Below are 26,039 nucleotides of genomic sequence, written 5' to 3'. Positions count from 1 at the left end.
GGGCCACCTTTAAAAAAAAAGAAAAGAGAAATATATATTTTTTTTTTCTTTTTAATTTTTTTTTCTTCACCACTTAGCAAACAGGGTAACCCTACTGCTCAGCCCATGTAACCAATATTTCCCAGAAGCACCTTCAACTCCTGGCCGCCAGCATCTCCCATCTGTGTGCATTTACCGGTAGCATTATTCTGGGTTTGCCAATGGTTAATTAGAGCATATTACCCCTTTGTCCATCCCTGAGATTAGAGAGCAGGAACCAGTGTTTGCCCAATAGGGAGCTCTGTAAAACACACAGCCCTGGTAAGACCCTTGCAACTCTTATCTGTGCGTATGAAAGGGTTTTGTCTGGGGAGGGGGAGCTGAGCTGTGCCTACTAAATGCAGGGTAGAGAGGGCAAAGACGGCCGCCTCTGCACATTCTAGACCTGTGTGCTGAAGGCAGGGACTAAGCCATTACCTAGAAGTAAAGTCAGGCTCAACTGAGCATGGCCAACCTGCGTGGAGAACTACTGGAGGGTATATCCAGGAGCAACCAGAGGGAATTGAAGTGTGGGGATGGGATGTTTAGTGATGCAAGAAGTTAGGCCTCGTACATTTTCAAAAAGCCTTTGTTTGCAAAGATTAATAATTTCAGATTTAAAAAAAAACCTGACCCACAATGTGATCTTGGGAATACCCCTTTAAATAAGCTTTATTGTCAGATGATTGTGGGCATATTCACATGGGCAGATTGGGAAAAAACTTTTGTGCCTGATCATCTATCTGTGGAATTCCACAGCAAATACCCGCCCATAGCATGCTATTGAAAGGTGATTCTTTGTGTACACAAGCGGAAACCAATTGTGGCTTCTGCGCTCGGACAGAAAATCGCAGCATGCTCCATCTTTGTGCGGACTCCACATAGACCGCTTCCTTTGAAGTCAATGGAAGCTGTCCTATCCGTGGCCCTTCCGCAATTGACATTGCGGAAAGGCCGTGGATTCCGCATCATCGCTAGGCGATGATGCGGGAACAGCAGGAGTTTAAAAAAAAAAAAATCAGTACTGCACATGTCCGACGGCGAGCCGCGCGGTCTATCCACAGTACAGATTGAAGAAAAGAAAAGCCCGTATGTTCGGATTCCGTATGCAGAACCCGACCCGCCCGTGTGCACGAGGCTTTTACAGGAATTGGACACTTGATATATGCAGATTGGTTATAGAAGGGTCCCCCAACAATCTCAGGTTCCTGATTTGTTACTAAACTAAATAGCGTTTTTGCTTACCAATGCTCTTTAAGTCTCAAGTCTCCTATATTTTACCCATTGAAAGTATTTTTTAAGTGCCTGGTAAACACAAGGCTGGACGAAACCCAGTAGCCATGTAGATAATATGGCTAATGTTTTTGAATGTTTGCTATTGATGTAGGTGTTGTTTTTTCGCTGGCTTATTTGGTGTAGGTGATTTGTTTTTGCCACAACAGGCACATTATCCTCACCTTTCATTGCAAGAAGCATTCACATATCCATGTGGTGTGCTGTGCAGTTCTTCCCTGGTCCATCCTCTTCCTTCTCTGTTCTTCTGTGTCCTTCTTCTTTTCCATCATCTATTAATATGTTGCATTGCTCTGGGCCGGATTGGCCTGTTCCTCCTCGTTCTCCCATAGGACTCCGCACTCATGGTGTGTTATTGCTGTGCTGTAAAGGGCGACAGCCTGAATAAAATGTACAGAGCTGGAAAGTTCTCTTGGCTCTGAGAAACTGATGATGTTTCGGTATACTAATATCCTGCCACATATTGCTGTCTGGGGACACAAGGCTCTGAAGGTGATAAATAGATAGTTTTCATTTAATGCTTTTCCTATTTTTGACTTAGCAGGGCATCCTGATTTAATAACTTTATTTAAAAAAAATTGTTGATCATTTCAGCCTGTTCTTTTTCTTCTTTCCACCCAATATTCTTAATGCATCTTAGATTTATGGAGGAACAGCTTTATGGCCTAAGATCCCATCTAAAAGTTTTAGGTTTTTTTTTAACCTTTGTTATATTTTTCATTTTACTACTACATACTGTTAATACGGTTACTAAGAAGTCAAGAAAACTCAGACTAGTAGCTAGATTGTAATGCACCCCTCGCCTTTAACCCCTTAAAGGGGTTGTCCCGAGGCAGCAAGTGGGTCTATACACTTCTGTATGGCCATAATAATGCACTTTGTAATATACATTGTGCATTAATTATGAGCCATACAGAAGTTATAAAAAGTTTTTTACTTACCTGCTCCGTTGTTAGCGTCCTCGTTCCCATGGAGCCCGACTAATTTTCGCCCTCCGATGGCCAAATTAGCCGCGCTTGCGCAGTCCGGGTCTTCTGTAGTCTTCTATGGAGCCGCTCGTGCCAGAGAGCGGCTCCGTGTAGCTCCGCCCCGTCACGTGCCGATTCCAGCCAATCAGGAGGCTGGAATCGGCAGTGGACCGCACAGAAGAGCTGCGGTCCACGAAGCAAGAGGTTCCCGGCGGCCATCTTCACAGGTAAGTATAGAAGTCACCGGAGCGCGGGGATCAAGGTAAGCGCTCCGGTAAGCTGTCTGTACGTCCCTGCATCGGGGTTGTCTCGCGCCGAACGGGGGGGGGGTTGAAAAAAAAAAAACCCCGTTTCGGCGCGGGACAACCCCTTTAACGACCAGCCCATAGTGTTTTTACGTCCTCCCGAAGTGGGCTCTATTCTCTGAGGACGTAAAAACATGCTTCCTGCAGAGAATAATGCCCCTCGGGCTGTGGACGTGACAGCTCCATGCTGTCGGTGTCCGCAGGTAGCTGACAGCATGGAGCTGTCATCCCGGGCTGTTCGGAGCCCCCCCCCGGCATTGCGATCGGCGCTATGCAATGGATAGCGCCGATCGCAAAAAAAGTAAATAAAAGTACATAAAAGTTAAAGATTCAGCTGCTCTGATGGATCGGATCCATCGGAGCAGCTGAAATTACTCACCCAGGTCTGGCACGCTGCTCCCCGCTCTCCTGCCGCTCCGGGGCCCGAAGCCGGTCTTCTGCGCATGCGCGCCAGGCGGCATTACGTCAGCCGCACGCGCAGAAGGCCCGGCGGCGCGGGAGATTTAAAATCTCCTGGCTCCCGGCTCCTGTAGGTAGCCGGGAGGCAGGAGATGTCAGCGGGGACTGCGGTGAGCGGTCCCCGGTGCCGCGATCGCCGTTATCCAATGGTTAGCGGCGATCGCGAAAAAGTTAAAAAAAAGTTTTAAAAAAGTCAGTTTCACCTCCCCTCATGGATCGGATCCATGAGGGGAGGTGAAAATACTCACCCCCAGTCCTCAGCGGTGTCCCGATGTCCCGGGACCCGAATCCCCGTCTGCGCATGCGCGCCCGATGATTGACATCGGGCGCGTGAACAGACGGGCTCGAGCCCCGGGAAATTTAAAATCCCTCTGCTTCTGGCTGCCATGTGTAGCCCGGAGCAGAGAGATTATACCGGGGACATGATCACTGTCATCCAATGGATGACAGTGATCATGTAAAGTGAGAAAAAAGTGTAAAAAAGTTTTAAAAAAAAAAAGTAAAAAAAAGTTTTTAAAAGTTTAAAAAGCGTACGTTTCATCTCCCCTCATGGATCATATCCGTGAGGGAGGATGAAAGTACGTACCTAAGGCCCCCAGATTTATCCGCGGACCTTACCACAGCTTCTGCACACGCGCCCGTCGCCAAAATGGCGGGCGCATGCGCAAAAGCTGTGGATTGCCAGGATAATTTAAATTCTCCCTGCTCCTGGCTACAAAACGTAGCCAAGAGCATGGAGATTTAATGGGGGTCCGCGGTGAGCGGTTCCTGGTCACGTGTTCGCCATTATCCAATAATGGCGATCACGTAAAAGTTTAAAAAAAAATTTGAAGTTTCATCTCCCCTCACTGATGCGATCGGTGAGAGGAGATGAATCTTTTTACCGGAGGCCTCCGTATTTGAATCCCGATGCGATCTTCCTCCGTGGACCTTCCAGGATTCTGCACATGCGATTGCCGGCAAAAAGCCGGACACATGCGCAGGAGTCGGGGAGCCCAGGTAACTTAAAATCTCCTTGCTCCCAGCGACCAACGGTCACAGAGAGCCTGGAGCAGTGACGGGTGGCCTCGTTGAGCGGTCCTCGGTCACGTGATAAAAAGGTAGCGATCTACCTTTGGCCGGTCTCACATGACCGGATAGGAATTACGGATTCCACATGCGTCTGATCCGTGGTAATACGCAGATCAATCGCATTGGATTACACAATTCCGCTCACATTAGCGGGTCAGAATTGCGTAATCCACTCGCAGAAAAGAGAACGCAGCAGGTTCTATTTTACTGCGGATATCGGCAACATAGAGCCCATTGTGCTCCATGGTCGCGGATATACCCGCAGTCCATACGCAACTACATTGTATACGGGCTGCGGGTACCCGCGTCATCGCTAAGCGACGGTACAGGAAATACAAACAAAGGTGTACTGTGCATGACCGCCTGTGTGAGTAGGCAGTTATGCGCAGTACATTACGCAGCCGTACGCAGGGTCACAGCCGGGCTCACAGATGGGATCCGCTGTGGGCCTCCGCAAGCGGATTCCGCCTGCACCCGCGTGAGCCCGGCGTTATTCAGACCGCTACCTGTGATACGTATTTTACAAGAAGCCCCGGGAACGCTCGCTTTCCTGCAGTTCCAGGAGCACCTTGTTCAGCGCCTTCTGTGTGAGACCGCCGCACCTCATCAAGCTTACGGAGACTCACGGAACGCCACTTTTTACACCCCATACCCGCCACTGAGGTCATGAAATACCCCCAAAAAGCATGAGAGGAGGGGGGGGGGGCATACCCGGTTTTATTGCCCCATGGGCCCATTCCAACCAGCCTCCGTAATTACCCCTGTCTTCGGAAATACTACACAGTTCACATTTTTACTTTTATCTAAGATTTGCGAACGCCAAAAAGGGCGCGGAGGGGGAGGGGGGGAATTTTTAAGGAGTCAATCTTTATTCTGTACAAATAAGCAATGGGGCCTGGAATTTATTCAGTTGTGCCCTGAAATCCAACAGGTGTTCCGTCCTTTATAGGCCTTGCCATGCGTCCTGTAAGTAGATTAGGGCCACAATGGGTATGTTTCTGAACACGGGACAAACGGGGGTATCCATTTTGGGGTGAATGTCTTCATTCCTATGTGCACTGTACAAAAAAACTGTTTTTAAATTGAAAAAATTGCCAAAAAAATTGAAAATCGTAACTTTTTCCTTCTGCTTTGCTTAGATTCATTCAAATACTGTGGGGTCAAAATACGCAGTACACCCCTAGATGAATTCGTTAAGGGGTCTAGTTTTCAAAATGGGGTCATTTGAGGGGGTTCTTTATAGTTTTGGCCGCTCAATGGCTCTATAAGTGGGCAATGGGGCCTGAAATTTATTCAGTGGTACCCTGAAATCCAACAGGTATTCCTTTCATTGTAGGCCTAGCCATGGGTCCTGTAAGTCTATTAGGGCCACAATGGGTATGTTTCTGAACACGGGACAAACAGGGGTATCCATTTTGGGGTGAAAGCCTTCATTTATATGTGTGCTGTACAAAAAAAACTGTTTTTAAATTGACACAATAGCCCAAAAAATGAAAATCCTATTTTTTTCCTTTTGCTTTGCTTAAATTTATTCAAAAACTGTGGGGTCAAAATATGCAGTACATCCCTAGATAAATTCGTTAAGGGGTCTAGTTTTCAAAATGGGGTCATTTGTGGGGGTTCTATATGGTTTTGGGCGCTCAAGAACTCTACAAGTGGGCAATGGGGCCTAAAAGGACTTCAAGCAAAATCTATGTTCTGAAAGCCACCGATTACTCCTTTTATTTTGGGCCCCGTTGTGCATGCGGACATAAGATTAGGGCCACAATGGGTATATTTCTGAAAACAGCACAAACAGGGGTATCCATTTTGGGGTGCAAGTCTTCCTTCATATGTGTGCTGTACAAAAAAAGCTGTTTTTAAAATGACAGAATTGCCGAAAAAACAAAAATCCAAATTTTTTCCTTTTGCTTTGCTTGAATTTATTCAAAAACTGTGGGGTCAAAATGCGCAGTACACCCCTAGATAAATTCGTTAAGGAGTCTAGTTTTCAAAATGGGGTCATTTGTGGGGGTTCTCTATGGTTTTGGGCGCTCAAGAACTCTACAAGTGGGCAATGGGGCCTAAAAGGACTTCAAGCAAAATTTGTGTTCCAAAAGCCACCGGTCGCTCCTTTCATTTTGGGCTCCGTTGTGTATCCAGACATAAGATTAGGGCCACAATGGGTATGTCTCTGAACACGGGACAAACAGGGGTATCCATTTTTGGGTGCAAGTCTTCCTTCATATGTGTGCTGTACAAAAAAAGCTGTTTTTAAAATGACAGAATTGCCGAAAAAACGAAAATCACAATTTTTTCCTTTTGCTTGGTTTGAATTCATTCAAAAACTGTGGGGTCAAAATATGCAGTACACCCCTAGATAAATTCCTTAAGGGGTCTAGTTTTCAAAATGGGGTCATTTGTGGGGGTTTTCTATGGTTTTGGGCGCTCAAGAACTCTACATGTGTGCTATGGGGCCTAAAAGGACTTCAAGCAAAATTTCTGTTTTGAAAGACACTGACTACTCCTTTCATTTTGGGCCCCGTTGTGGACTCAGATATAACAATAGGGCCGCAATGGGTATATTTCTGAACACGGGAGAAATAGGGGTATCCATTTTGGGGTGTAAATCCTGATTTTCATGTAAACTATAGGAAAAAAATATGTCTTTAAAATGACAGATTTGCAAAAATATGAAATTTTACTTTTTCTCCTCTAAATTGAATTAATTCCTGAAAAAAAACTGTGGGGTCAAAATACTCATGACACCCCTCAGTGAATACATTAAGGGGTGTAGTTTTTAAAATGAGGTCATTTGGGGGGGTATCTATTATTCTGACACTCATGAGCCTTTCCAATCTCGGCTTGGTATAGGAAAACAAAGTGTTCCTCAAAATGCTAAAAAGTAATGTTAAATTTGTACGTCTCCTAAATAGTTAAAAAAAAACGAAAGTTTTTCCAATGTGCGCCCAAAATAAAGTAAACGGGTGGAAATATAAATCTTAGCAAAAATTTCTATATTATGTTTGCACATATTTAAGATATTGCAGTTGGAAATGTGAAAAAATGACGATTTTTTCAAAATTTTCCCAATTTTGGCGCTTTTAATAAATAAACACAATTTCTATCGGTCTATTTTTTCCGCCTAAATGAAGCACAACATGTGGCGAAAAAACAATGTCAGAATCGCTTGGATATGCAAAACCTTTCTGGTGTTTTTCCATGTTAAAGTGACACATGTCAGATTTGCAAAATTTGGCCTGGTCATTAAGGCGCAAACAGGCTTGGTCACTAAGGGGTTAAAGGGATCGTCTAGCCATCAACATTTATCACCTAATCACAAGGTGGGTGAAGAATGGTAGCTCAGTAAGAGTTTGACTGTTGGGATTATTAGAATGGAAATCCCCAGTCCTCACCCAACCCCCCATAGCACATCCATGAAATGGGTTCAGACTTTTAATTGGTGGTATGTGTGCTCTCATCACATGCAACTTTATGGAAGGGGTACAGGTATAGAAACTGAGTGAATTAAAGGCTATGGAAACTTTTTGGGTTCCGTTTTTCTTCCCCTCACTTAGATGCATGTATTTCGGGCTGACAGTCATTTATGCATTAGAGTTTAATAAAAAAAGAAAAAAAAAAACGTCTTTTTTTCAGAAGCTTTTCCATATCCCTTTATATTTAAACTGCAGTCTTAGGGCCCCTTTATACTGGCCGACAATTCGTTCAGATTTCCGCGATCAGAGAAGATTTGGACGATTGTTGTTCAGCGTTAAGTCTGTGCATACTTTACACTTAACGAAGATTCATTTGTTCGGTTTATGCATAATTTAAAACCGTATGACAATTTACACAGGCGGTTGTTCATCTGTGTTTACTGTTAACGGAGAAGGGCGGGCTGGAATGATCCCCGTCCCTCTCTGCCTCCATTCACTGTGCGATGATTGTTCCTGGGCAAAACCACAGAAATGATCCTCGCTGAGACGACCTGCCAGGCATTTGCATCCAACAGGTCATCCGGTGTAAGAGGACTCAATAGGAGATCTGTCAGTCTGGACTGATGCCTTGGATTTCCTCTGCTGTGTTTCCTCTCCTGAACTTTGTCAGTCCAGCTTCACTGACAGATCTGCTATTGAGACTCAGTCTGCAGTTTAATATATACAGTGATATGCAGAAGCTGCAGAAGAAAAACTCTGTAAAATTTTTAATGAAACCCTATTAAAAATTTACTTGTCTTCCCAAAATACATGCCTTTTAAGTGAAAAAGAAATTACTACCAAAGGTGTCCATAGCCCTTAAGATTCAAATTCTCCTCCATCTGCTGGCATTGTAGAGCATTTATGAGGGACTTATTGCGCTATCCAAGATTATTCATGACAACACAGCTTGACTATAAAATATTACACAAAGGTCTGGGTAAGCTGATAGCATTGATGGGAATATAGCCTCCACATTCTAAGAAGCCTATAGGAGAGCTGGAGAGGGTTTAATGGGGTTGTACCCGAATTTCAAGTTATTCCCTATCAATGGGATAGCGGATAACGTATTGATCGGTGAGTGTCTGACCGCTGAGACCGCCCTCCGAACTGAAGAACGGAACTCCCATTCTGTTACTGCAGGGAATCCCTTCTCCTCCCGCAGTAACGTCCCTCTAAATCAGAGGTTCCTAAACCTTTTTGCGCAATAGACCACTTGCCGTTTTTTTAACTTTTTTTTTCCATAGACCCCATTCCTGCTAAATATTGAATTTTACTTATTAAAGTCAAATGGGTTTTTCCCAGCTGACACAGAGCTGCTCACTTAGACAGGGTTTTTTTGTAGAGTGGACAATTGTCAAAAAACAAAAAAGAAAAACATGTACAATTTTTATTGAAAAGACACAAAATGCAAGTAACTATCAGAACCTAGTAAAATTACATAAAATTATACACAAATAATGCTGTTGATGGGAGGGATGAGCCGGATGCTCTGATAGCAATTGGTCAATATTTGGCTACAAATGAGTGAGGAATAGTCTCAAGTCTCCACATCCAGTGATTTTGTAATCGATTTATTTATTTTTCGTAAGAATATTGACGACTGCACTAAAACTCCTTTTCACGAGGTATGAAGATGGAAAAGTTATCAAAACCTGTCTTGCGATAGTCCATAATGCAGGAGAAGCAACAGGTATGCGCGCGATGCGTCGCTGCCGGTATGAAAACTTGTAAAAACTTGCATATGAACATAGCACCACAAAGCAGATGGGTATAGTTCACGCAAAACCTTTAGGACTCTGGCGGATCACGTGAAAACGGTGCGCAGTAGAAACATTATAGGTAAATTAGCTACTGCGCAGGTCCATGTGGTTAAGGAATATTTCGAAATTCTGGTGTAACCCCTTTAAAGGTCGGATTATTAAATGGGATAGGAGGTCTCTCTTATAATGAGAGGCTGGGGGCGTGGATGTGAATGGCAGAGAGAATTGTGTTTGAGGCGAGCTCTTGACACTCCTGAATGCGTAAACATCACCAGGCGGGAAGTAAAGTACAAAAGAGTAGAACCTGAACTCGGATGGGATGCAGGAAAGGCCAGTCTAATCCTCTGGCAGCAGCAAAGAGGGATCCCGGAATTATCAAGCTCTTTCTTAGCGTTCCTTCTCACTCAGCCCTGTAACCCAAGATGGCGCCGCAGTGTGTCTCCTCTATATCCCCGCCGGTCTCGGCAGTGAGCGAAAACTACAAAGTACTCAGCCCTAGATGCATGGAGCCTGGCAGCTGCCAGGTCCTTGATGAAGAAGGGGATTCCCCACAATCCTACCACGCAGGAGAGCCCTGTGCATGGGATCCTACGCCTTCCGCAGTACGACAGGAATCCCCTTCTCCAACTCCTTATATGGGCAGCAGTGAATCCCCATCGCTTAACTTGGGTGAAGGATCCCACAGCAGCTCCTCTTCAGGATCCTCAGCGGCTTCAGAACAGGGATCTCTCTGAAAAAATAACAAAGAACCAACTTTTTTAGTTCTTTTATTCAACGTCCTGCAGATTACCGCAATGAGAGAGACCGCATACACAGAGCCTTGGGCGCCTAATCTCTTGATCCGAAATGACCCAGGGACATCATAGGCCGCATACACATTTACAGACATAAAGAAGCTATCCTGAAAGGAGCTAGAAAATCTGATATCCTATCTTTCCGCAGTATGGAGTCAAGTAGAACCAAAATACATGTATAGAGTCTTATCTAGGTATGCTCCAGAGTGTCTCATGTGAAGACTAGTAGTCTGGACAGTGAAATTACAAAAGCAGAGATTCAAGATGTAATACTGCTTCTAAAGAGAAGCAAAAGTCCGGGACCAGACTGTTTCACACCCAGATTTTACAAATCATGTGGCGATTTACTTAATCCTCTTTTTACTAAAGTCCTTTAACGCCATATCTAAAACATGTCTATTTCCCTTGCAGGCTCTTCAAGCAATAATATCAGTAATTCCTAAACCAGGGAAGGACCCATCAGTGGTATTAGTGTATCTTGACGCCACCAGGAAGAACTGGTAGAGTCCAGATTGACAGTGGGCTGACGTCCCCTGTACCTGATTGGCTGCAGAGCTGGATGGGCTGCAGGTCCTGGCAGCCCATTAAGCTCATGATGCAGCTGCAGTGATTAGTGACAGGGATGGAGGGTTAGGGTGAGGGGTAAGTGTAACAGTTAGCCTTACTGTTATAATATAAGGCTAACTGTTACACTTACCCCTCACCTTAACCGTCCATGCTAGTCACAATTGGCTGTTTTTGCTATTCGTCACCTATGACAGTCCTCCCCCCCCCCCCCTTCCCCTCCCATACCCAGCTTTCCAGCAGTGTCTGCTCCTGCTGCCACTTCAACTGCGACCGAACCAGGCGGGAGCGGTGTCAGCGGCGTCCCGGATACAACTCCTGTAGGAATAGCAAACTTGCAAGCTGCTTCCGCTCCCCCAGTGGCCAAAGCAGCTGGGAGCGCTGTAAGTGCCGTCCCCGGGTCCCACTCCTCCTGCTGCATGGCTCCCGCTTTGGCTCCCCCACAATGTAAGTAGCGTCCCCGGCTCGTGCCTCCTTCCAGGACCTTTGCTTCTTCAGCACATCGGGACCTAAGGGTGTGAGAGGACTGTTCTTCCTGTCAAACCCCTAGCTTCCGGTGGCGTCAAGAAACACTAATACCCCCATCAGCATGCAGTAATTATGGCCCCATCTCAGTGCTAAATGTAGACACGAAATTCTTCACTAAAAGTTTAACATCCTGTCTACAACCTCATATCCCTACTATTATCCATAGAGAACAAGTAGGATTCATACCAGGTAGAGAAGCTACCTTGATTTCAAAGGCCCACAACACAGGAAGCCCCCCCTGTGCTTAATGACGGTCGATGCCAAAAAAAGCATTGCATAGCTATTGGGGATTTCCAGAAGCTACTCTGAGGAAGATTGAAATAGGCTCCCGGTTTCTGAATTGGATTATGGCCCTATACCAATGATGGCGAACCTTTTAGAGACAGAGTGGCCAAACTGCAACCCAAAACCCATTTATTTATCGCAAAGTGCCAACATGTAAGGGGGTGGGGCTTATCACGACGTATGATTTTACCTCCATCGTTCTAAAAAGGACAGGGCCGCTTCAAAATAGACAGCGTGCAGATTTTGACTGCTTTTTGGATGCGGAAATTTCTGTGGAAAATTCTGCAGCATTTCCGCATCCAAAAAGCAGTCAGAACCTGCACCCTGTCTATTTTTAAGCGGCCCTGCCCATTTCCGCCACAGACCCCACAGTGGCCCCCAGTGTAATAGTGAGACCCCACAGCGGTCCCCAGTGTAATAGTGAGACCCCACAGCGGCCCCCAGTGTAATAGTGAGACCCCACAGCGGCCCCCAGTGTAATGGTGAGACCCCACAGCGGCCCCCAGTGTAATGGTGAGACCCCAAAGCAGCTCTCTCCCGTCCTGCTAGCAGCGGCGCTGAGTGAATGCCGGCAGGGGAGCAGGGGAGTGAATGATGGGTCGATCATGTCTGACCAATCTGATCAGCTTCTACGATGAAGTAAGCTCTAGGCTGGACCTGGGAGAATCTATTGATCTCGTATATCTGGACTTCTCTAAAGCCTTTGATACCGTGCCGCATAATAGGCTGATATATAAAATGAGATGGCTCAGACTGGGGGAAAATGTGTGTATCTGGGTAAAGAATTGGCTCAATGATAGAAAGCAGAGGGTGGTAATAAATGGTTTGTACTCTGATTGGGCCACAGGGTTCAGTATTAGGCCCCATTCTGTTCAATATATTTATTAACGACCTGATAGAGGGGCTGCACAGTAATATATCAATATTTGCAGAAGACACAAAATTATATGGCTACAAACGGACCTAGATAAGCTGGGGGCTTGGGCACAAAAATGGCAAATGAAGTTCAATGTTGAAAAATGTAAGGTTATGCACATGGGCAGCAAAAACGGATGTTACCAATATACACTAAATGGAGTACTGCTAGGGAAAAGTGATATGGAAAAATACCTGGGGGTACTAGTGGATTGTAGACTAAACTGGAGTAACCAATGCCAGTCAGCTGCTGCAAAGGCTAATAAAGTCTTGGGGTGCAGTAAAAGAGGTATAGGGGCGAAGGATGAGAACATTATCCTCCCATTATATAAGGCACTAGTCAGGCCCCACATGGAATACTGCGTACAGTTCTGGACACCGGTGCTCAGGAAAGATGTCACAGTACTGGAGGGGGTTCAAAGACGGGCAACTAAAGTAATACATGGAATGACGGGACTGGAATACCCTGAGAGGCATCCAAATTGAGATTATTTACTCTAGAAAAAAGACGGCTACGGGGGGATCAAATAGCCATGTATAAATACATGAGGGGACAACACATGGATCTCTCCCAGGATCTGTTTATACCCAGGACCGCAACGGTAACGAGAGGGCATCCACTACGTCAAGAAGAAAGCAGGTTTCATCACCAACATAGAAAGGGTTTTTTTACTGTAAGAGCAGTGAGACTGTAGAACTCTCTGTCTGAGGAAGTGGTGATGGCAAAATCCATAGAGGAGTTTAAAAGGGGACTTGATGTCTTTCTGGAGAAGAAGGATATTACAGGATATAAATCTTAGGTTAATTGTTAATCCGGGTATACAGGCAGGTAGGAACTGTTAGGGGTTGATCCAGGGATTAGTCTGATGACCATTAGGGAGTCGGGAAGGAATTTTTCCCTCAAAAGGGCTAATTGGCTTTTGCTCTTGTTTTTTTTTTTTTGCCTTCCTCTGGATCAACAACACAGGAGGATAAACAGGCTGAACTAGATGGACACTGTCTTCATTAGGCCTTACAAATTATGTTACAAGTGGTGAGCGGACGATGGCGGCGCATGCCAGCAGGGAGGGCTCTGTGTGCCGCCTCTGGCACTCGTGCCATAGGTTCGCCACCATTGCCCTATACTATGAACCAACAGCGTGGATACGGGTGACTGGGTCGCTTTCCATGCCCCTAAAAATTAGAAACCGTACAAACCAGGGCTGCCTCTTATCACCTTTTCTCTACGTTCTGGTGATTGAGTCACTGGCAAATGACCTCAGGGGGAACCAGGACATCCGAGGATTTGTGGTGGAGACCCCTGAACACAAACTAGCACTGTTTGCCGATGACCTGCTAATCTGCCGAATTAGTGTTTTAGGATGGCCGGTATGGATATTCTAGGGTTTGTCAAGCAAAGTCAGTAACTTCAAGGTCAACATCCACAAATCCGAAATCCTTAACGTAACCATCTCCCAAGCCGAGGTCTGAAATCTAAAGATGTCATTTACCATTCGCTGGAGGAATGATTACATCTGATACCTGGGAGTATCAACTGTTTAACTGAATTATAAACCGATGCTCTCTGCGTTTGAGAAAGATCCGAAAAAATGGTGACCCCCTGACCATGCGTCAAGTCCTCCTTAGTCTATTAAAATCTCCATCACCTCCCACAAGGCTAATGTGGTTGAAGGCCTTGGATAATTTCATGCACATGGAGGAGCTTAGTGTGACAGATCATAAAACGTCTTGTTTCTTCTCCACATGGACTTCGTGGATTATGTACCGCTCCTCTCCCAGCTTAAACACTAGGCTTCTTAATGGCCATGTACCCCCATAATTGGGCAATCATGTTGTTAACTATAACATAAAGTGAATTCCTAGTGAGGTTTTCCTGTGGCCACGCATCTACATTTAGCGCTTATTGCTTTACATCCCATTTTCCTGCCTATATCCCTATCTATTTTTTCCTTCTCTATCCTTTTCCTTCTTTACTTTTATGACACTGTACCTTGTTACTCAAGTTCGTTGTCCCGGACTCGGGTGTGATAGGGACCTCTTGTTTAATATTGTTGTGCGTCACTTGTGTTAAACTGTATTGGATATGATGATCTAGTAGACTGTTGTTCTCCTATATATGAAATATTATATTTACTGAACATTTTCTGGGGTTTCCCATTTCAGGTAGTTTAAGCATATCCATCCTACCTCTGAGACCCCGAGCTTTCAGAAAAATAGGGGGTATACCAATTCTAGTCTATGGTAGTTACATAAAGAGCTTGCCCTTCTCTTTCTCTAACGTGTATGGAATTCAATGGAGAAAGCCGTAGGTACTAGGGACCACATTTCCATTTGGTCTGCGATTGGATGTAGAGGTGGTGTTCCAGGTCATTTCCAGGAAGGATCAGTTGGGTTCTATGATTAGGGCCAGATACACTTTACTGTAAATTCAACATTAGCTAGTGGTGCTAATATACAGCGCCTCACAGAGAAAATGCCACACCATGAGGAAATGCTGGAAATGAGGCTAAACTGAACACAGTGAATTAGGTTCTGAGCAATTGATTTTAATATAAACTGTTACATGTATCCTTTGGCCCAGTTAATGGGATGATCAGTAAGTTGTGGGGCCTGCGCAGTGCAGCCAGTAATGCATTATTTTAGTGACTGCTCGAATGCTGTCCTGTGGTGATATTGACCACACACAGTCCACAGTTCATCCCAACCCCTCAATGGCCGGCCTGTTTTTTGCCAGAAGGACGAAATGATTTTCATTGTTGCATTGTAGGAGCCATAACTCGATGACACTGCTGTATGAGGGCTTGTTTTTTTTTTTCTGGGACAAGTTGTATATTTAATGGCCGCACTCAGGGGTACATATAATGTGTTGTAGAACTTTTATTAGATTTTTTTGAGAGGGAGATGGGGGGGGGGGGGGGGGGGGGGACAGCAGAAATTACGCCATTGTTTTTGGGTTATGTTTTTACAGCATTTGCTTATGGTAAAAATAACACAACATTCTTATCTGGTTCGGTACCAAGTTTCTGTAGATTTTATTTTAATTTTTCACTACCTTAGCATAATGTGGCAATGCCTATTGTGCATTGTTTTGTTTTTTAAATTGGGGTATTTTATCCATTTAAAACTGTTTTTTTTGCTGAAAAATGCATTATTTTTTTTATGGATTTTTTTCCTTTTTTTTTTTTTTGTTCACACTATTTTTTTTGTCTGTGAAGGGGACTTAAGGATGCAATCATTTAATCGCTAGGATAGTACACTGCATTACTTACGTAGTGCATTCTGTAATAGCAGCCTACACGGCCAGACACAAGGCCTAATAGCCGGAGTTACATGGTAGGCATGGAGACCTTTATCAGGCGTCTGGCTGCCATGAGAACCCATTGGTACCCTGCGATTCCATTGTGGGGTGCTTGCTGATGGGTGACAGAAAGAGCCCCTCCCCATCATCTGCGTACATGTTGCAGTTGCTACTGATTGTGGGATGCAAGAGTTTAAACTGCCAGTTACTGGCTGTTAGAGCAGGAGTCTGGCTGTCCGTAATCAGCCAATCCATTACCTTAAAAAGATGTATGTATGGGTTTAAAGCTAATCAGTGAGGTCAGTAAAAACGTGTACTGCGGTCACAAAGGTGTTAATTACGAGGCTGTGGGAGGGCAGTAGCTCGATAGATTCTAGATTGGAGAGAGATTATGTTGGCCAAGTAATCACCTAGGCACCTTGCAAAGCATGCCTGCTGCTGATCGGGTGGCCTGGAAAATGGGGTTGGATATGCCCTGCAGATATGGTAGCATGACAAGCTGTAGTACAGCATCAACATAATGTGTCCCTAATAGTAACAGAGCTAATCAGCTGTTGGTGCTGATAGCACCCCAGGCATGACTCAAAGTTGACATACTATATGGATCAGCCTGATTGGCCTGTCTCCTCCACACCCTCGCTCAGATCTTCATTGCCAAGACAGAATCTCCAGTGGTCATTGAACACAACACTGTGCCATTTGACCTGCCAGGTAGCTGTGGAACGACACCGCTGCAAGTGTTCGCAATGCGGTGTGAGGGAAAGTCTTTGCAATGGTCAGCTCGACTGCAAACTTGCCTTAACCAATCTCTAAGAAACTGCCATCGTCAATAATGGAGCATCTCAATGTGTCCGTACAGTCCACAGAATGTCACCAACTGTGATTGTGACCGTTATCTCAAAGCTCCATTCCCAGTACGACCGCGTACTTTTCGTACTGCCAAACACCATTTCCATCATCCATTGATGTGGCAGAGTTTCTGCTGCAGTACAAAGCAAAGACCAACCAGCTATAATTAACCCTTGGATGAAACCTTTGGTAAACTCGTCTGATGAAATGGCTGTTGGCACCGTCTTAGAGACATCTTTACTCCCTACTCTTAATCCAGGCACAAAGCTGTCGGCATGACAGCGTGTCCAAAGTTAGCATCACAGAATGCCTTTTAACTTTTATCATGTTCTCAGATCACATGATTGGCCCAAAACTGCATAACTTGTTTGTCTACACATAACCAGAAAAGTGCATAAAGTTGCCACAAAATCTTCATGGTGTCGCATCTTCCCTCTGACACAATATATTTTGGGCGTATACAACATAATTGTGCCTCATGTGCATTTTCACCTGACAGTGCTCCATAGAGGTAGAATTGTACACTAATTGGCTTGTTTTATTTGAAGGTTGCTGCCATTAATCCCAGTCACCCATTGGCACAGATGCCTTTGCCTCCTTCCATGAAGAATTGCATCCAGTTAGCTGCCTGCGATGCGGAAGAGTTATTACCCATGAACCCCGATCTTCCTGCCGATCTCTTCACATCCTGCCTCACTACGCCAATCAAAATAGCACTACGGTGGTGAGTATGAGAACTTCTTTTTCTTATAATGGCACTTTCCACTCCAACACCATTAGCATAAAACTGCTATTGAGCGGAGCCGTACTTGCTGCAAAGAGCGTATCTCTCACCTCATCTATGTGTTATGATGATTGTCCATTGATTTTAATAGGCGTAAGTCTGCATTTTCTGCATAGTATTGGTCCAACAGCTGCTGGACTATTAAAATTTTACTGTATGACAACTTTTTAGCAAAATTTTTGAAATCTATTTTTTGTACTTACGGGGCTCCCAGTAGGGTCTTACAATTTGATCCTGAAGCTTCCATATCATATGTGACTTGTCATCACTTTCTGATCAGTGGGGTGTCTGACTACCAGGACCCACTGATCAATCCTCCATGTTTACCTGCACAATGGCACTGCAAGCCGGTAGCTACGCAGAGGTTTACAATACTTGAATGGAGCTGTATTGCGGTTTCCTGCAAGCGCTGATGTAGAGATGAAACTCTTGATGGCGGCCAGAAGTTAAGGTGCTTTTAGACGGAACAGTTCAAAAAAAAATTGTTCAAACAAGCGGAAGTGAACGATAATGGTTCATGTCTAAACACAGCCAATGATCAAACAGCGAACAATTCCTTTTTCGCCTTTTTCTGCAGGCATAGAAATCATCGTTGGCTTGTTCACTTATAGTTGGGGTTAAACAGCGCTCGTTCTCAGTCGCTTATACAGCGAATATGAAAGACTGAACAATTTCCGTTTGAACAGGGCAACGATGTATCTGCTGTATAAACAGACCGCACAAGAGCGAATGAGCGAGTTGTGATGTCACCCGCTCATTCAAATGAGAATCACTTCATCAAAAAGGACCCTCGGATCTCTACAATTCATACTTGGATAACATTACAAGATGGGAATACCCCTTAATGCCATGTGATGTAAGTTTACGTTTTTGCTGGGTGGTACTTAACGCACCTGGATGTAAATTTATGCCATGTGGATGAGCTGGTTCAGAAGTTAGCCAGCGCCGTTTTGCAGCAGCCGGCTGTAACAGATAGACAGCCTTCCACTGCAACACCAGAGATCGATGAGAACAGCTATGTAATCTATGAGACCAATCTATGTAAATCGCAGCATGTAAAAGGTTCACAGAGGGAGAGGGCAGTCCCTCTTTGATGTCCTCTGACCCCCACGATATAATTGCGGATGTTTGATGGTTTGCAATGGCAACAGGACGCCAAATACTGGTGTCCTGGCTTGCCATTGCCTATGATGGCTATTGTAAGCGATATGACATTGTAGTACAGAAGTCCTACAATCACAGCAATAATAGCTGTCATAGTTCAAGTCCCTTACATGGACTTAAAAAAAAAACTTTTTTGCGCACTTTGTATAAAAAAAAAAATTAAAAAAATTTAAATACCACACATTGGGTATCATCATATTCATAAGGACCACGCAAATAAACAAGCGTGGTCCATCTCGACTGAAACATCCATGAATACATCCATCTCGACTGAAAAAGAAAGGCTTTTGAAAAGCGGGGATGAAAATCCCCAAAACAATCGCTGCATCCTTATGGCCAAAATAGGTCATGTCCTTGAGGGGTTAAGGATATAATGCCAATTTTGATTGGCCCCCGTACTTATGAATAGAATTTTTGACTTTAGTTTTTTCTGTTTGATGGACACAACATTAGCATTGGTTTGTAGAGGTTGTAATGACTCCTGGTAATTGAGTTCTGGGTTAATCATTGCCTCCCAGGCAGACCTCCTTAATAATAATAGCAATTTTGTGGGCTGCTAGCCTTGTCGGCTGGTAGATGACACAGAACTTTGTACCGTAGATTGCAATTCATTTGTGCTATCCGTTAATTAGTATGATAATGAACAGCTGCGGTGCAAGCGCTCATGTCTGATCTGTAGCGCGTCATCTGTGCGTTAACTAGCATGCGCTGCCTGCGGCTCTGCGGTCCTTGATGGTCCCGCACGTCACACGTATACGGAGTACTACAGGGTGCGGAGGAAGAGCTGCAATGCTTCCAGCTGCAGGCTTGTAATATATCTTAAGGCAGCATTAACACTTGGGGTTCTCAGCCTTCACTTTCTTGAAAGAATAAAGCGGAGCAAAGCTGTACTAACCGCGCCAAGGGTTTCCAGTCTGCTGTAAAAGGACTCTTGGTGTAACACAAGGAGGGGGGGAATGACTGTTTCCTAGAATTTGCCATATAGATCTAGCAATAACGAAGCACATGGATCATTCTATCTTGCCTGTAGATATTATACCCTTGGTCTATCTTGTTAACCTGTTCATGTCTGGAAATTGATTTCTTTATAAGTAAAACCATTGGCAGCAGCACTGCCAATCAATGAATCCACATTAAAGGCTTTCTGTAGCAGAGCTCGCTTTGTGATTTGGCACCACTCAAGAAGAGACTTAAAAGGATTGTCCCGTGAGAGAGCAGAGAACGAGGTTGGCTCCACTGACAGATCTGTTTAAGCTGTAGCATGCATTGCCTATAAAATAATGCAGAAAGCATGCTTTCTTACAACTCTGCAGTATTCCGTTTTTATTTGTATTCCTCCTGGGAATGTATAAAAATTGACAATTAGGCATTACTGATTGCATAGCGTTACTGTGTAGAGGTATGCCTCATTGACAAGGGGAATGATGGCACTCCGTTGTCAATCATACATTTCCAGGAGGAACGAAGCAGTAAATGCACAACACAAATATCCAAGAAAAGGTAAATCTAAATTACTTGAAGGGGAATACAGGGAGGGGGATGGGAGGGGGGGCGGCGCCGGCTCCTGTGCCCCTCGCGATCCACAGAGGAGCCGCTGGTTCCCCCGCCACCCCCTGTGCGCCATGGGAATTAGTACAGATCCTGTATGCCATTTGGACAGCCAATGTGTTACATTTTCAGCAGATTAGTATGTGGCCGACGATACAAGTTCTGAGCTGTTTCTGTGATCGGGCATAAATCACATTGAGTGAAAGCACTGACATCTTGTATTCCTGTATGGCACTTACTATTGCAGCTGCCAGCACTGGATTGTAGAGGCTATGTCGGGCCCAAGCGGATCAGTAGCCAAAATGTTTGTGTAAATCCCGTCTGCATCTGTACTATGGTGCAGTTGGCAGTGATATTTTAGAGATGCCTCAGAAGTAAATCTGCTATGGGGATTTAACATGCACAGCAAATATGCATGTTACAATACGCCCCTGTGAGGGATCCCTAGAGGCTTTCTGATTTGCGCAGCCAGGCTAGCCTACAGCCCAAAATATCCAAGGCAAAAGCATAAGACCAACATGTCTATCCAAAACAGTTCTTTATTCATTACATATCTGCCATTTTGGGTTCTAGAAAGCTGGATGATCCCTCCTATCGTAGAGTAGTCATTGGAATGCTCTAACATTGGCCTAATTCAATAACCTTCGTTTGGACAAATAAGGCAGCTCAGTAGACTCTCCGTCTTTCCTGAGATCCAAAGGTGGCCACGTATTTGAAACAGGAGGGTATATTGCACTAAAATAGTTGAATCGCACCCCTGCAGGAGCTGTAATGGTAGACCGAGAATACATGACCAAGAAAGGCGACTCCGGGGTTTCTATAGGTTCTTGAGAAAAGACCTTCTCTTCTAATGTTGAAGGGTTAATAATCTCCTCTCCCAAGGAAAGAGAATTGTAGATGCGGCTGAGCCGATGTGATGTGGTGAGGTAGTGATGTGTGAGGTTCGTACTGAGCCTCATCTCTAGTAATGGAGATACACTGCAGCCTTAATCAAATATCCATCAGCTCAAGTAAACATCTCGGCTCACCTCAGGGGCTGATTTATGTGGAGGCTCATGTACATCACACTCAATAACATTTCTGCTTTACACAGTATTAGTCAACCATATGAAAAACCTGCCAGGAACCCATTGATCAAAATCTGTGCTGAACGTGTGTGTGTTTCCGAGAGCCTGGTAATGAGCTGAAGATCAGCACTGCACCCAACACGCCTTCCTCCATCACTCACTTCTATCATGCAGATATGCAACCTGCACTAAAGAACAGCCACCACATTCCAGGGATAGTAAAATAAGAATGTATATATGAGGAGGAGCTGATTAGTATTGAGCCTTACCCAAAAAAATTGAGTTAGCAAGCAAGAAACGGCCAGACTATTCTGCATATTCCCCCAGGAAGCTAATGCACTTGTGATATCTCTCCTGCAGCTTTTTAAGTCCCTGCAAATAGAATTCTTCTGACTGCGGGTCAAACCACTCACTTGCAGCATTAGTTGCCTCCAAAACACTCCCAAACCGTTGTCCTTTTAAGTGTTTTTTGAGATTGGGGAACAGATGGTAGTCAGACAGAGCCAGGTCAGGTGAACAGGGTGGATGGGACATCATTTGAAAGCCTAAAAAGGTCATTTTTCCAATACTGGCCCTTGAAGTGTGTGACGGGGCATTGTCATGCAACAGGATGACACCTTTGGAGAGCTTCCCTCAATGGTTTTCCTTAATATTTTGCCTCCGCTTTGTCAATAACAAACGGTAATTTGTTGCATTGATGGTTGAACCCATTGGGAGGTCGTCCACAAGCAGAATTACATTCTAATCCCAAAAAATGGTTGCCATTTGCTTCTGCACTCAACTTTGCACACAGTACTACTTTGGCCTGAGGGAACCACTGTGCCTCCATTCCTTAAACTGTTCCTTTATTTCTGGACCATAGGTCCATGTCTAATCACCAGTTACCAGTTTGTCCAGGAAATCTGACTTCTTTCTTGCAAAATGCTCCAAAACAGCCACTGATGTCTCCTCTTTTATTCGGGATCCACTTGGCTGTAAGCTTTCTCATTCCCAAGATGTTGTGGATAATGGCACCAACTCTCTCACATGATATCCCCAGATATGTAGCAATATTTTTGGCTGATATTCGGCGGTCCTCTATGATTATATCATGGATGGCTTTCACATTTTCAGGCAAGGAGACAGTCCTTCCACAGGGTTTCTCACTTTCAACACCAAAATGGCCAGTTTTAAAATTTACAACCCAGCGTTTAACTTTTGTATATAAAGGGCTGCTGTCACCCAAAGTTTGGGATATTTCGTCATGGATATGCTTTACATTTGGAGAATCAGGAACTTGATTATGGTCTTATGCTCTTCCACACTGAATGTCTTTGGAGATGCTGCCATGTTCACTTTGGCCTGAAAAAATCATAGAATAATAGAGTTGGAAGGGACCTCCTGGGTCATCGGGTCCAACCCCCTGCTCAGTGCAGGATTCACTAAATCATCCCAGACAGATAATTATCCAGCCTTTGTTTGAACACTTCCATTAAAGGAAAACTCGCCACCCCCCGTGGTAACCTGTTCCACTCATTGATCCCCCTCACTGTCAGAAAATTTTTTTCTAATATCTAATCTGTGTCTCCTCCCTTTCAGTTTCATCCCATTGCTTCTAGTCTTTCCTTGTGCAGATGAGAATAGGGCTGATCCCTCTGCACTGTGACAGCCCTTCAGATATTTGTAGGCCGCTATTAAGTCTCCTCTCAGCCTTCTTTTTTTGCAAGCTAAACATTCCCATATCCTTTAACTGTTCCTCATAGGACATGATTGGCAGACCGCTCACCATCTTAGTAACTCTTCTCTGAACTTGCTCCAGTTTATCTTTTTTTTTTAAAGTGGGGTGCCCAGAACTGGACACAGTATTCCAGATGAGGTCTGACTAAGGAAGAGTAGAGGGGGATAATAACCTCACATGATCTAGACTCTATGCTTCTCTTAATACATCCCAGAATTGTGTTTGCCTTTCTGGCTGCTGCATCACATTGTTGACTCATGTTCAGTCTATGATCTATTAGTATACCCAAGTCTTTTTCACATGTGCTGCTGCTTAGCCAAATTCCTCCCATTCTGTATGTGCTGTTTTGAATTTTCTTGCCCAGATGTAGGACTTTACATTTCTCGTCTGTATCATTGGGGGACACAGCTTTGACCTTGTGTATAGCTTCTGCCATAAGGAGGCGACACTACGTATAAAAAGTGTTAACTCCTCCCACTAGCTATATCCCACCTGCAGGCATCCAGCTAATTCCGGTTTAGTTTAGTGTCCGTAAGAGATGGACGGTCTCGTCCGTAAGGGCTAATTTTTTCCTTTCCCGGATGGACCAGGGCTAACAGGGAGGCAGGACTCTCTCTGTTAACCCAACCGAGGAGGGCGAACAGAGTGGGACCATTGTCTGCCTGATCCCCCTCAGAAGAAAATGAGGCACATCCAGGCATTTTCCTGCATGCGACCCGCCAGCCATAGAGCTCCCTTTATTTTCTGGGCAGGTGATGGTGGGGGAGAGCTCTACTGGAGCTGACGAGCCATTCTACCTCGGTGGAAGGTAAGTATCCACTATAGTCCCCCCACACCTCGCCCTCTTCCCCTTCAGCGCAGCGACGGTATATCCCTTTTTTTTTACTTCTGCCCCAAGGCTATCTTTTGCGCTGCTCCTTTTTTTTTGCTGAGCTGTGGTGGTCTTTTTTACCACTCTGCAGGTCTTGCCGCTATGCGGCGTGGGGGAGCGATAGTACCTTCCATAGAGAAGGAGTTCTTACACATGGAGTCTCTGGACTCATCTGCCCTCATGTCTGCTCTGGGTTGAGCCTTGCCTGTCGGTAGCTCCCCTGTTGCCCCTCCTGCAGTTCACTGGAGCCAGACGTACCGCAGTGTCAGAGTCCAGGATGATACGCGGACATGCCGACCAAAGCCATGTACCAAGTGCACTCTCGCTGCCGTACGAGATTACATCAGCAGAGAATATTTCGGCTTACGAACAACAATGTTCTAACTAAGTGTCTGCATGGCTTCATGATTGCTGAGATCTGTGGTACCTTCCATGAAACAGTACTTGCACAGGGATTTGCCGAATTCATCGCTCCTCATGACTGCTCCAGTCCAGGTTGAGCCTTGCCTTGCGGCTCACCGAGGGTTGCCTACTTGCAGTCTCTGCAGACAGTCTTCGCGCACTGTCCGTGTCTAGGAGGAGAGGCGGGAGACGTTCTATGTGTGCTCTCGCTACTGTACAAGAGTTACGTCAAGTTTTTAGTCTTCCGAACAAACTGGCTCGAGCTGGTTATCAGCAATCCTCTGGCCTTGCTGACTCCTGTGGTTCCTTCCATATGGGAATCTTACTGTGCTCAGAAAGTCTGGTTCTGTCGCTTCTCTTCTCCACTCCGGAACGCGTGAGCCTTACCTAACAGCTAGCTCCCCTATGGTGGCCCGACTGCAGTTTCCTTGTAGGCAGCTGTAGCACGATCTCAGATTACAGTATGAGACTTAGGCTAGGGATGCCCAGCGACACATACTATGTGCGCTCCACCACAGTACGAGATTGACGTCCAGTCAGTCAAAGAATATCTCATATTTCAAGACAGTCTTGCTCTGTCCAAGTATAGTGGTAGTACATGGGTCTACTCTCCAACAGGGAGTCTGGGGGTGGTAGGTCTGCCTACTAGCTCCCTTCTGGTAAGCTCGAACACGCGGAATGCTATGGGTACCGTCACTCTAGGTGGCCTCGGAACCAATCCGGCATCTAGTGCTTTCTAGGAACACTGGACTGCTGGCTCAGTCAGCCGTGTCCATGCTGATGTGGGTCACTCAGGTCATCGGTGACAGTGAGGAGTACTCTGTAGCAGAGCAGTCTCCAACTTCGCTCCTAGAGTGTTTCTTCATGGATCCTTCCTACACAGATAATGTGCATAAGGGTCTGGTCCAACCCGAAGCTTGTCTGACAACTGCCTCGCTATGCCGAAGAGTCGGGGTGTCCTGCATCCTCCAGGGCCTCGTTTTGACGGACGTCAATTCGCTCTATGGCCGATGCGCCTCCTTTTAAACGGGGCTTGGCGTCAGTGAAGCATGCGCTGGGGTTTCTTAGCTATGATGCAGATGCCATTTTTTTCAGGGTCCTCTCGTTTGCGCAGGTACTCTGAAAACAGATTGGCTGAAAGTGACTGGTAGTGAGTTTCTGTTCTTTCAAAAAAACAAAACCTGTCTGGGTCAGTTTTTGGACTTCGCCTTCATAGGGCGCCATCCGAGAAACAAAGCATTTAATTCAGGGGAATCCAGAAGCATGCTGTGATCCTCTGTCGCGATATGTCCTATCCTTGATATGAGGGTCTCACATCTGGGACACGAACATATGTCAGGTATGAGGTCTACAGTAGTTGATGCAAGCAGGCAGAGAATGAAAGAGTTGCTCCTGGAGAGGAACCTCTGTGCCCCCATCAGTCAGGACAGGGGACCTTTGTTTTCAGAAACCACCTCCGCTATCAAGAACTTTATCTAGTGTAATGCAGTAAATAGTAGACAAGAAGAAAGAGAAAAAGGGGCTGCTGCGTTTTTCCCTAATTTGGTGCAGCGGCATGGAGGACAGGGAATATCTGCTTTGGCTCAGAGATGGATAGCATCGCTTTAAGATCAAACCCAGGACAAGCCTACAGACTCCAACGCATTCTTCATCCAATGCCGCCTTATGGAAGGACTGTGACTGTTGTTTTTCTCTCCTCCCTAATACTTTAACACTTCCAGGACAGTAATTAAAGGGGTTGTCCCGCGCCGAAACGGGTTTTTTTTTTTTTTTTTTTTTAACCCCCCCCCCCCCGTTCGGCGCGAGACAACCCCGATGCAGGGGGTAAAAAAACAACCCGCACAGCGCTTACCTGAATCCCGGCGGTCCGGCGTCTTCATACAGGACGACGGGACAACCCCTTTAATTCAATCGTATTTGA

At 45.2% G+C, this 26,039-nt stretch overlaps 1 protein-coding gene across 2 annotated transcripts in view; it reads left to right on the top strand.

The window, feature by feature from the left end:
• The window catches only part of RPTOR (regulatory associated protein of MTOR complex 1), a 412,277-nt gene that overhangs the window by 275,714 nt on the left and 110,524 nt on the right, over positions 1 to 26,039 (top strand). For both annotated transcript variants that reach the window (XM_066587408.1, XM_066587407.1), the window contains exon 6: positions 17,114 to 17,289. In XM_066587408.1, the coding sequence (XP_066443505.1) occupies positions 17,114 to 17,289 (176 nt within the window). The remainder of the gene's footprint in view (positions 1 to 17,113; positions 17,290 to 26,039) is intronic.

The sequence above is a fragment of the Eleutherodactylus coqui genome, chromosome 13, assembly GCF_035609145.1.
Source record: "Eleutherodactylus coqui strain aEleCoq1 chromosome 13, aEleCoq1.hap1, whole genome shotgun sequence".
NCBI lineage: Eukaryota > Metazoa > Chordata > Amphibia > Anura > Eleutherodactylidae > Eleutherodactylus > Eleutherodactylus coqui.
This window is presented reverse-complemented; position numbering and strand designations above follow the sequence as displayed.